Raw genomic sequence first — 13,263 nt, 5'->3', positions numbered from 1 at the left:
GAAATACGAATGGCTTCGTAATTCCTAGCTTGTGCAGTGGTGATAGCTTTAACAGAAATACAGATTGTGAAAGGAACAGGTTTTTTAATATTTTGCTTTGGATATTTAGAGGTTGAATTGCACAATGAACATTAAAATGGAGCAGTTCACTTGGAACTAAGTGCCAAGAGCTCAGAAGACAAGTCAAAGTGGAGATTGAGATTTGAGGCTTGTCAGCATGAGGTGATAGTTAAAAGCTAGGGAAATGTGTAAAGTCGAGATAAGAAGACTGAGAATAGATTTCTGGTGATACCTTTCTCTTTGGAAGACATAAAGTGGAAAGGTAGGAGACTAGGGACAGGATAGAAGCTATTTCAAAGAAGGCAAAACACAGATGGTCATTTTCAGGGAATAATATTTGATCACAATGGCAAATGCCAAAGAAGCCAAGAATATTAAGGCTGAAAAGAGGCCATTAGTGTTGGCTATTAAGACATCCATGGCCTGAAGGAGAAGTATTCTAGAGGAGAGTTGTTGGTGTAAACCAAAATAAATTAAAATTTTTTTCTCAATCTGAAGTAATCTATTAGTACGTGTGAGTACAGTACTAAAATGTTTACCACACTAGTGGGTTATTATTAAAAAATTCAAATGAGCAATGACTACAAATATTTGTCTTAAAATGCTCCAGTTTGGGGGCTGGGATTCTGGCTCCGAGGAGAGCGTTCGCCTCACATTCGTGAAATGCTGGGTTCAATCCTCAGCACCACATAAAAATTTAAAAAATAAAGATATTGTGTCCACCTATAACTAAAAAAAATAAAAATTAAAAAAATGCTCCAGTTTGCCATAGATTTTATTGCAAAGTTAAACATTTGATCTGGGGCTGAAGGTATAGCTCAGTGGTAAGGCTCATGCTTAACATGTGCAAGACTCTGGGTTCACTCTCCAGCAACACCCCCCGACACTTCCCACAAAACAGAAGTGATCTAAAGTATAGCCCCTTTCTTCTCTGTACTGCATCTCTTAAACTTCATTTTTTTAAAAAATATGTATTTTTTTCTAGTTTCTGGACACAGGACCTTTATTTTATTTATTTTATTTTTATGTGGTACAGAGGATTGAACCCAGTGATTCAAATTTGCTAGGCAAGTGCTCCACCATTGAGCTACAACTCCGATCCCTTAAACATTATCTTGATAACAAAATTGTTCATTAGTTACCTTCTATGCTACTTACAACAGTTTTGAACATAAATTATAGATTGGAATGATACAAGGAGAGACTGCCAGCAGTTTTATAAACCTCCGGATGATTTTAGCATTTGTTATAGCTTAGCAAAAGTCCGTGCTATAGTGACAGATTAACTTATTGCTGGGATGCTAAATTAATATAAATAGACCTATAGGGGAAATACTCTTTCATGTCCTCTTCAATAGACCAGAATAATATTTCCCATTTTAACTTTGGGGAACAGAGAATTAAAAGATATCTAAAAATGAGATGAAGGTGGATCTCTGAGCTTATAGTAAAAACAGAAAAATAATTTCTTCTTTTCCTTTTTACGTTGAAATTTCCCTTTCCTACCATTTTGCTGCTGTATGAGTCAGGTGGTAAATTGGAACTTACTGAAATCACTATTAAATTTTACTTTACAGTCTATGCACGAGAGCATGATGGAGTCAAAAGACTTGGTACCAGAATGTAGGAAGTGGTGGTTGAGGTAAGAGTGGGAAGGTCGGCTGTAGCTCTTTATAAGACCTAACATACTCAGATAAGTTCCATTTTTGGAGTAATTAGCAGATGAATCCTTAAGGATCCTTAATGTCTAAAAGAATGCATTATATTATATTCTGCAAGAATTCTTCCTTCCATAGATTAAAGCTGTTAAAAAAAAGAGACTAAAGAGTGATTAAAAGTTCTCATCCCCGTTTACTTAAATTTTCTTTTCCAAATTGCTTTCCTAAATTACTGTTTTAGAAACAAAACTATTTTAGGACTGGGGGTATAGCTCAATGTTAGAGTGCCTGCCTAATATTAATTAAGCCCTGGGTTAAACCCCAGTACTGGAAATGAAATAAAACAGAAGTTAAAATATTTTAGCCAGGTACAGTTATGCACACTTTTTTTGTTCTACCTTGCCTATGTTAATAATAAAAATTATTATTATTATTAAAAGACTAGTCTTTCATAACTACAGTGTACAGAAAACTCATTTAACAGTTTCTGTTAATTATTAGAATTAATTCTTAGTGTTAATTTATTACAACTGATGCTAATACATGTGGTGTACCCATTTGTTACTGGGAAAACTTTTTTTTTTTCCAGGTCTGAGGACCAAGTTTAGGGCCTTGCACATTCTAGGCAAGCTCTCTGCCAGAGAGCAGCCCCCCTTGTTACTGGGAAAACTTTGATATAATTCTTGAAGTATATTTGTGAGATAATCATGCTTAAATTTTTATGAAAAAGTAGTATCATAGATATTCGCTTCTTACCACATCCCGTCTCGGAAATTAGTTCACTAATATCCCCTTTGTTTCCTGAGACTAGTGTCCCATTTTTATTTTATTTATTTATTGGTACTAGGAATTTTAACTCAGGGAGGCTCTACCATGCAGTCATATTCCCAGCCCCTTTTGAATTTTTATTTTGATACAGGTCTCACTAAGTTGCTTAGAGCCTTGCTAAATTGCTGAGGCTGGCCTTAACATTGTGATCTTCCTGCTTCCTGTGTTCCTGGGATTATAGACATGCACCACTGCCCGGAGCATTTTTATATATAAAGAAATTCAAGTCCAATTGAGTAACTCATATCAATTGAGTGGCAAAGTGGGACTAAAAACTGATGTCTGTTTATTGCTTCTCTGGTACTTACATTACCACATATTTTAAAGTTTTCTCAAGTGGGCAGTTTCCCAATTCAAACTTTCTTCACAATCAATAGTAATTCTGCTGTTGTAGTTTACTGGGCAGCTGGATACATGACTATTGTAGAGAGGGTTTTCCTCTTGTTCCCTATGCCTGCCTGATGAACATTTCAATAACAGTATCTTTTAAGTTTAGGATTAAGAATTTTAAATTCCTGGTTTTGTCATTTTATTGACTTGCCTACTAAAATTTCACTAAAATTCTAAATATGTCAGTTAATTATATCACACTAATAGGGAGTTAAAAGTGGAGATACATAGTAATGGTTGGTCCTCATGAAAACTGATTGATTCCCTTTGTAGCATAGGTTTTGCCAGTTACTAACTTTTACCTATTTAGTTTTTTTTTTTTTTTGATACTGGAGAGTAAATCTAGGGCTGCACATGTTCTATCACTGAACTATACCCTAATTTCTGTGGGAACTTAAAAGTTGTTTAGTGTTAAAATTGCCAAGTATGTGCTGGGGTTATGGCTCAGTGCTAGAGCGCCCACCTAGCAAGTGTGGAGCCCTGGGTTCAATCCTTGGCACCACATAAAAATAAATAAATAAAGGTATTGTGTCCAACTACAACTAAAAAATATTTTTTAAAAATTGCCAAGTATACTATAGAATTTAGGCTCTGTAGTAAATTATCAAATGTCAATGTAATTATTCATAGAAGAGTTTCTATATCTGATCTTGTAATGAAACCTATCATGTTTCATTATTTGGTATTCTTATAATTAAATTTTGCTATCAGAGAAGATTATGAAAATTATTGTGATCTTTATATATCTTCCCCAACAATTGATTATATAGATGGTTTTTGAATGGTTCTAGCAAGGACGAACTAAGGTATTTCATAAGGTAATATAATCTACTTTTGAATAACTATGATGGTTAGAAAACTGGAAATTTTTGTTCCAAAATTTAGCTTCCTAAATTTTTTCAACAACTTCCTAACCCTGTCCTCTCATACAAAATAGATTTCTGCCTAGTTTTGCATCTCCTATTTCATTGAAATAGCCAAACTTCATAATTTTGTCTTTCCTATTCCAGACTAAAAGTTCCTAATTTGATTTATTTTTAATCATATCATATGATCTTCTATCAGGATTGCCACCTTCTAGCTATGTTTGAATGTTTAGGGTTTAAAAAATTTCCCAGATTGAACTGAGTACTCCAAAATATAAAATGATTATGTAATATTTGTCTTATTATCTGGGTACTTTAAATATATGCAACCTGGTTTCTTTAAGTTTGAGGAGGCCACATTACACTATTCGCTCATTTTGGACTTGTAGTCATCTAAATCCTCTTTTCTCAAGAGCATTAGGTAAATTAGATCTAATTTGTTCTTATTGCAATCGAAGTTTTCAAACATAAAAGTGTTTCGATAGTATAGTTGCTCTTACTGTGTTTCTTCATTTAGTTCATTGATGTAGCTTGTCAGAACCTTATAACACACTAATTTATGTTTTTAGCATGTTATTCATGTCTCTCAAGGAAGTCATTTGGGGGTATCTTAGCCAACAGATATTTGATTATTTGCTTTATGTAGGGCACTAGATATGTTTTCATTCAGTATTGACAGTTTTCAAGGGTAGAAAATTATTGCAAAATAAATATATTCATGAAAGTTTAAGTTAACTTAGAACAAATAAAGGAACTTGCTCTGCCCAACCAGACAACATGATAAAGCACCCTAGTAAAAGGGAAAACTTATGGTATTGGCACAAGAACAGACAAATAGACCACTGGAACAATACAGCCACTCACATGAAAATTTAGTAAGATAAAAATGCCATCACAGCCTGGCACTGTGGTGGCTGGGGAGGCTGAGGCAGGAGGATCGCAAGTTCAAAACCAGCCTCAACAACTTAGTGAGGCGCTTAGCCAACTCAGTGAGACCCTATCTCTAAACAAAATATAAAATGGGCTGGGAATGTGATGTGGCTCAGTGGATGAGCACTCCTGTGTTCAGTCCTTAGTACCAAAAAAATATTGGTGAAGTATTAACTGTTTAGTAGATGGTATGGGAAAACTGGCTCACTCTATGGAGAAAAGTAAAATTGGCTAATTACTCTTTATAAAGAAGAACCTCACATGGATTAATGGCAAAATAGTATAGATAAAACTATAAAGTTAATAAAACATAAGTTATCTTGTAACTTAATACAGGTTTAGCATCCCTAGTCTAAAAATCCAGAATGTGTCCAAATTTGGAGCTTTTTAAGTACCAACATGATGCCACAAATAGAAAATGCCAAACCAAGGAACTTAGTTGTATGCACAAAATTATTAATAGTAATATGTGAATTACCTTCAGTCTATGTGTATAAGGTATACATGAAATGTAAATGAATTTTATGTTTAGCTTTGGATCCCACCTCCAATATATCTTGTTATGTATTTGTAAAGATTCCAAAATCTGAAATCTGAAGTACTTATGGTTCTAGGCATTTCAGATAAGTGGTGTTCAGCCTTTAGGAAAGCAGTTCTTTAATCAGTAGTACCTCAATATCATGAAACCATAAGATGAAAAAAATGATTAATATGATGATACAGAATTACAGGTTCCAGTTCACAGATACATGGATATTGTTAATGGATAGTTTAAATTATGGGTGAAGATATATTTACAAATAACTAAAACTGTCTATGAATTAATATTTAAAATATAAATAGAACTCCTTCAATCCAACAAGACAGAAACCCCAACAGAAACATAGGCAAAGGAAACAGATAATTTGTACAAGACACATGAAGGATGCTGCAATTCATCAGTAATAAGAAAAATCTAAATTAAAACAATGTTTTAATTGATGTCCATTAGGCTAGAACACATGTTAGAAATCAAAGCTGGATAATGCCAAATCTTGGCTGGGACACAGGAAATGGTAACATCAAAGGTGTGTATATTAGTGTAGCGATCTGGAGAGCAGTTTAACACTTCATCATTTATTTGATAAACTTCATTTTGACCCACAGTCTGTTTTCTGAATATGCAAATAGAGATTAGTTCTCTGTTCTCACACAGGTTCATGAGGTATATGTAAGAAAGTAATGCATTGCAGCATTGTTTGGGTGCCTGCAGTTAAAGGTACTCTGAGTCTACTTGCTAGAGGAGTGGATAGATCATATGTGTATTACTTCACATCAATCAAAAACGGTGAATTAAGTGACATTTAAATTGTTTACAACTGTTTTTCACTGATAAAGCTTTTGATTTTGCGGGGAGTGGTGTTGCTGGGGATCAAACCCAGGGCATTGGGTATGCTAGACAACCTCCTTACCACAGAGCTACATCATCAGTCCAAATAATAAATAATTTTTTAAAAAAGAATGAACAAAACATGCTGCAGCAACATTAATGGATTTTTAAAATCTATTGCTGAAGGTAAAGATTAGAATACATACAAACAGGGCAGTGTTCATCAAGCACATTAGAAGGAGTAACTTGTTAGGAAGAAGAATGGGAATAGGAAATGGAGATTGAAGGAAAGAAATCAATTAATTGTAAAAGGGATCTTGTTAGACATGGTGGTGCATACTTGTAATCCCAGCTCCTCTGGAGGCTGAGGCAGGAGGATTGCAAATTCAGAGCCAGCCTGCGTAACTTTGCTTCACCCTGTCTCAAAATTTAAAAACTTAAAAGGGTTGGGGATATAGTTCAGTGGGGGAGTGAGTACCCCTGGTTTCAATTCCCGTTCCTTAAACAAAAAAGGGGGGTTCTTATATAAATGATTTTAATGTGCCACAAACTGAGAAATATGATTAATCGGCCTCTTGTACATAGGATGTAGGACTTTTTAGTCAGTGATGTGTAAATTGGGTTGGAGAAGAAAAAGCTAAACACATAAAAACCAAGAAACTTAAAATAATCCAAGTACTAGGACCCAAGTTCTTAATTGGGAATGGAAGATAAAGGACTGGTATAAGAAATATTGCAAGAGGTGAAATCATCAACTAATTGGGTAAACAGATGAGCCAGGTTTTGAATGTGGGTAACTAGGAAGATGGAGGCATCATTAAGTAAACAGTATAACAAAACATAACCAAATTTAACTTGTGGGAGATATGTTAGATTTAGCTTTAGATATATTCCACTGAAAGTTCTGGCAGCTCATTCAAGTATATTATCCACCGTTAGGACATTTATTTAGGACATACTATGTGCTCGGCATCAAAGCAAGGTATTTTTTAACCCCTGAAATGTTTTAGCCCTACCGTTTCAGTTTCCTCTACCATTTTGATCCTTAGATGGTTTGACTGAGTTGCCAGGAGTTGATAAGCTTACAACTTTTAATGGTGAGTAAAAAAAAAAAAATGTCAAAATAGTGAAGACATCCTGGCAAATTACATCTGTATAATTTCACCTGAAAAAACTGGACTTAGTTATAATGGCCACAGAAGAAAACAAAATGGAAGAAAATCATTGAAATTTGTTTTGAATCTAAAACCAGTCAAGTCTGTTGTCAGACTTACCCTAGAAAGACTTGATCTTGATTTAAATAGTTTCAGTAAAACAAAATTAGAAAAGGAGGGAAATAGAAATTTCAGTAAACAAAATTGAAAAGGAGGGGAATAGAAATTTTGTGTGGGGAGAAAATTGTTCTTGATATTAAGTCGGATTGATTTTTCTTTTCCTGGAAAATGCTGATTTCTGTCTCTTCTCCCTTGCTTGGGTTAGATTTGAATCTTCGTTTGTGTTTTGCCATGCTAGTGGTAGAACCCTGTGCCTTGTGCATGGTGAGGCAAGTACTCTACTACCAAGTCACACCCCCAGCTCTTTAATTTTATTTATTTTATTTTATTTTTTTTAAAGAGAGAGGGAGAGAGAGAGAGAGAATTTTAATATTTATTTTTTAGTTATCGGCGGACACAACATCTTTGTTTGTATGTGGTGCTGAGGATCGAACCCGGGCCGCTTGAGCCACATCCCCAGCCCCCTTTAATTTTATTTTAAATCATATTCTGCAAGTGTACTTTCACTGTAATATATGTAGATTATGTACATAAAATAAGTCACCCTGTGACCCTGTCATTTCCCTTGCCAGAGGTAACCACTGAATGAATATCTTTGGTACTTATCTTCCTAGATATATTTTCACTGCTCTTATGAATATGTATATACAAAAATAAATATTGATTTATGGATATTTGGTATCATTCTCAGTGGTCTGTAATTTTTTAAAAAAATGTAAGCCTTGAATATCTTTCTATGTCAGTATATTGATTCAAAATTGCTGTGTAAAAATAGAGGTTTCATAGTATCCTTACTGATCGGATATTATTGTAAGCATGGGGGAGGAATACAAATGTGGTTGTGTGTTTTTTTGTTGTTGTTGTTTTGTTTTGACCTTCAAAATTCTTGAGTGTTCTAATAAAAGTATGTACAAGGTGCTATTTTAATCCAGTAGAAAGAGCATTTTACTCTTTAGAAAGAGAGGTAAACATGTCAGGGAGTACTTACAGATGATGAAAGAGAATTTGAGTTAGTTTCTAAGGAGAATATTTTGCAGTTCAGCTGTTTCCTGGAATGATTAAGTAGTTTACTGGATTCATTCTTTTCTGTCTTTGAGAAATGCATGTCATCCTTTGCCAGCAATCAATCTTTTTGCTATCCTAAGCCATGGTTCTGAAGGTAAAATTTTTATCATATATGAATGACTTTTAGAATTGCGACAGCTTTAAACAGTGCCAGCAATTATTTCAGTTAATATTTTTGTATTCCATCATGCAGAGGATTTATGTGAATGTATTTTTCCCTTCTTTAGGGAAGTAGTTGACTCAATGGTTCAGCATTTTAAAGTAACTATATTTGGAGACCGTAGACCAGTTTATGATGGAAAAAGAAGCCTTTACACAGCCAATCCACTTCCTGTGGCAACTACTGGGGTAAGACATACATTACTTTATTGTAATGCTATACTTAGCTGTCTGTCTGTCTGTCTCTCCCTCTCTTCCCCCCACCCCATGGACAGAAGAATACCTTTATTTTATTTATTTTTGTGTAGCACTGATGATCGAACCCAGTGCGTCACATGTGCTAGTTAGGCAAGTATTGTACCACTGAGCCATATCCCCAGTCCTTTTTTTTTTTTTAAACTGTTGAGCTACAACCCCAGTTCTGTCTCCTTTTGCTTTTATTACTACCTTAAAATTAGAATTCACATAAATGTAAATTTGTATATCTTTTTTAACTTTTCATGTTGAAGTAATATCAGCTTTACAAAAAAGTTTTGCTTAAGGCCTGCTAAATTGCTGATGCTGGCTTTAAACTCTTGATCCTCTTGCCTCAGCCTCCCAAGCCACTGGGATTAAGTGGATTCACACTGTTATATAATCATCACCACCATCCATCTGCAAAACCCTCTTTATCTTGCTAAACTGAAAGTTTGTCTATTAAACCATAACTTTTCATTGCCCCTGGAAATCACCATTCTCCTATCTCTATAAATTTGACTACTCTTACTTCATGTAAGTGGAAACATGCAGTATTTGCCATTTTGAAACTTGCTTATTTCAATTAGCATGTTGTTCTCAAGGTTTATTCATGTTATAGTATATGTTGGAATTTCCTTCCTTTTCAAGGCTGAATAATATCCTATTATACATATATAACACATTTTACTCATGCTTTTTATCTGTTATAAATACTTTTTGGCTATTGAAAATAATCCTCCCCTGAACATGGGTATATATATGTCACTTTGAAATTCTGCTTTTAATTTTTTTGGGCATATAACCACAAGTAAAATTGCTAGATTATATGGTAATTATTATTTCAAAAAAAATTTAAATATCAACCTCACTGTGGTTTTGATTTGTGTCCTTTGCCCATTTTTTTAACTTGGGTTGTTTTTTACTAAAATTATAGGAGTTTATAGGAATTATAGGAGTACTGGGTATTGAACCCAGGGCCACTCTACCACTGAGCTACATTCCCAGTCCTTCTATTTTTTATTTTTCGTTGCTTTTTTTTTTTCTTTTGGCAATTCTGGGGATTGAACACAGGGCCTTGTACTTGTTAGGCAAGTATTATACCACTGAGCCATATCCCCAGTCCTTATTTTTTTTCCCCTAATTTTGAGGCAGTGTCTCACTAAGTTGCTGAGCTGGCCTCAAACTGGCAATTCTTCTGCCTCAGCTTCCTGAGTTGCTGGGATCACAGGTATGTTCTACATACCCTAATACAGAAATTCGTGTTGGGGGGGGTGGGTACTGGGAATTGAATTTAGGGGCATTCGGACACTGAGCCACATACCCACCCCTATTTTGTATTTTATTTAGAGATATTTTATTTAGAGATGCATTGGTTAGTGCCTCACTTTTGCTGAGGCTGGCTTTCAACTCATGATCCTCCTGTCTCAGCCTCCCAAGCCGCTGGGATTACAGGCGTGTGCCACTGCAGCCAGCTTGAGGAATTCTTTATATGTTCTGGATATTAATTCCTTATCAGATGTTTGATTTACAAATATTTTCTCACATTCTATGGGCTGCCTTTTTACCCTATTGATTGTATCCTTTGATGCTCAGAAGTTTTAAATTTTGATATAGGAGTTACTGTTAAGGATACTATTTCTTTTACACTTTTTAGCAGTTGATGATTCTTGCTTGAAAGGATATTGCTTAATAATAACAGTGGTTTTCTAACCTGTCATTTCATAAACATTTATTAGTGTAAGAAAGAACATTTTCTTCTACTCTATTGATTGATCTATCCTTTGTCCCAAATCTGGCCAGTAGAAAACCCCCTTCATCCAATTTATTTGTTTCTAGCTCATGTTTCCTATGTTTCCTTTTGAAAAAGTAAGCAGATATGTGAATATTTTCTCATTTCTCCCTTCTCATACCAAATATATCATATTTTTGTGATTTTTTTTTGTACTTTGGTTAATGTTATAGCTTAGAAATTATTCCGTGGCAGTTACAAGAGATTTTTTTTTAAAACAGCTTTATTTTATTTATTTATTTTTATGTGGTTATGTGGTGCTGAGGATTGAACCCATGGCCTCACACGTGCTAGGCAAGCGCCCTGTCGCTGAGCCACAACCCAGCCCAAGAGATCTTCATTCTTTCATTTTTAGTTTCTGAGGCTGACCTTGAACTTGTAATCTTTCTGCCTCAGCTTCCTTAATGGCTGGGATTCCAGGCTGTGCCACTGTACCTAGCTTCATTCATTCTTTTATAGCTGCCTTTATAAATGTGAGTACATTTAAGTAGTTTTCAGTATTTTGCAATATTGAATTAATGCTGGCATGAATCTCTGTTATTTAAGTTTTAGTATATTGATTTGATTTGAGATTGATTTTTTTATGTTAGCCTGTTTTTTTTTTTTAAGTTGCCAGTGGATCTTTTATTTATTTATTTATTTATTTATTTATTTATTTATTTATTTATATGTGGTGCTGAGGATTGAACCCAGGGCCTCACACATGTCAGTCAAGTGCTCTACCAGTGAGCCCCAACACCAACCCTGTTTTTTTTTAAAGATATTTTTATAAGTTAAATAATTATAATTATCTTTTAAAATATTTACCACTTGACTTTTATCCCATGAACAGGTGGATTTAGATGTTACTTTACCTGGGGAAGGTGGAAAAGATCGACCTTTCAAGGTGTCAATCAAATTTGTTTCTCGGGTGAGTTGGCACCTACTCCATGAAGTACTGACAGGACGGACCTTGCCTGAGCCACTGGAATTAGACAAGCCAATCAGCACTAACCCTGTTCATGCCGTTGATGTGGTGCTACGACATCTGCCCTCCATGAAGTGGGTGCTTCTGGCTTTTTTCCTCTTTAGATTTTAAATGTGAAGTTTTTCCTCCTAAGAGTTGTACAGACCTTCCTTAGATAACTCTCATATGTTGTACATTTTTAGTATTTCATTTGAATAAGAATACCATGCATAATACCATGCATAAAATATCATGCATAAAAATTTGACAAAAGTGTTACAGAAAATTCTCTGACTTTTGCAAATAAATATACAATCATTCACTTAGATCGTAAATTGTTTTATAGAAAAATGTCCAACCCTCCCTCTATAAGTCTTGGATAAATGATATATTTTCAGACATATTCCTATTGTTAAGTCACTTTGTTTTAAAAGTAATTCCACCATTTAAAGAATAGAATCAGATTGTATTGAGATTCCTACTATTTTAATCACGTATGTGGACATATGCATATATTGGTCATATATGTCTTTTTATAGAAATAGTGTGTCTTGAAACACATAGGCATAGCTTTTTGATCAATTATTATTTTTACTCTACATTTTAAGTTTGGAACTGTTGAGTTTTTTTTTTTTTTTTCTTTTTCTGTGGGGGAAAAGGGGGTCCCGGGGATTGAACTCCAGGGCACTCAACCACTGAGCCACATCCCCAGCCCTATTTTGTATTTTATTTAGAGACAGGGTCTCACTGAGTTGCTTAGTGCTTCACATTTGCTGAGGCTGGCTTTGAACTCGACATCCTCCTGCCTCAGTGGAACTGTTTACTTTTTTAACCTGTTTTTAAGAAAGTATTTTAAATAAAATGTGTTACATAAACTAGTGATTATGAAAATGGAGAATTTCAGTGAAGGATGCAGATGGATTTGGCTACTTTTTGCTTTCACAAACTTGCAAAATGTTTGTTTTCACAAACTTGGAAAACGTTTGCTTTCATAAACTTGAAAAATGTTTAGTTTAATATAGTCATAATTTTAAGCATCATTATGATAAATTAATTGTGTGTGCTTTAGTTTCCCCTGTTCTGCAGATTTAAATACTTGCATGGAAAGGAAAGTATTGAACACACCATTTTAATTTTTTAGATATACGCCTGTGGGGCGTTCCTTTTTCTCAGCTCCAGAAGGATATGACCACCCTCTGGGAGGGGGCAGGGAAGTATGGTTTGGATTCCATCAATCTGTTCGACCTGCCATGTGGAAAATGATGCTTAATATCGATGGTAAGGGAACTAAAACCATATTCTGAATTGGATAGTTGATTTCTATATGGCATGTGTGTATAAATTTTATGTATATAATTACATGTACTGGTGTCTTGAAGTAATATTCAGGCATGTATTATGACAAACTGGGAAAACTTTTTATTTTGTTGCATTTTATTTCAAATGTTTTTATGCAGAACTTGACCTGGAATGCTACTTAACATTAAGCAAATGCATGAAAACAAGCATAAAAGCCCTGATACGATCATCTGACAAGTCTTCTCTTAAAACTAATTCACCTTTGTCCTCTTAACTCTTTGATAACATTTTATTATAAAATACATATATTAAAGAAAATCTGTTGGTTTTGGTGACCCTAGGTGTGGTACATAATGTGTTTCTAATTGCATTCTCATTTTTAAGGTGTTCTCT

The 13,263-nt window shown here is 34.5% G+C and overlaps 1 protein-coding gene across 4 annotated transcripts in view; it reads left to right on the top strand.

Moving 5' to 3' along the window:
• The window catches only part of Ago3 (argonaute RISC catalytic component 3), a 91,629-nt gene that overhangs the window by 11,647 nt on the left and 66,719 nt on the right, over positions 1-13,263 (top strand). Inside the window, exons 2-5 of one of the 4 annotated variants that reach the window (XM_015485273.2) lie at positions 1,638-1,702; positions 8,668-8,788; positions 11,458-11,666; positions 12,713-12,849. In XM_015485273.2, coding sequence (XP_015340759.1) covers positions 1,641-1,702; positions 8,668-8,788; positions 11,458-11,666; positions 12,713-12,849 — 529 coding nt within the window. In that variant the 5' untranslated portion in view covers positions 1,638-1,640. Of the gene's footprint in view, positions 1-1,637; positions 1,703-8,667; positions 8,789-11,457; positions 11,667-12,712; positions 12,850-13,263 lie in introns of those variants that run through there. The other 3 variants (XM_048815754.1, XM_048815757.1, XM_048815755.1) reach the window with 3 other exon arrangements.

This window comes from Marmota marmota, unplaced genomic scaffold (assembly GCF_001458135.2).
Source record: "Marmota marmota marmota unplaced genomic scaffold, marMar, whole genome shotgun sequence".
Classification (NCBI taxonomy): domain Eukaryota; kingdom Metazoa; phylum Chordata; class Mammalia; order Rodentia; family Sciuridae; genus Marmota; species Marmota marmota.
The sequence above is the reverse complement of the archived record's forward strand: the minus strand, read 5'-3'. Positions and strand labels throughout refer to the sequence as shown.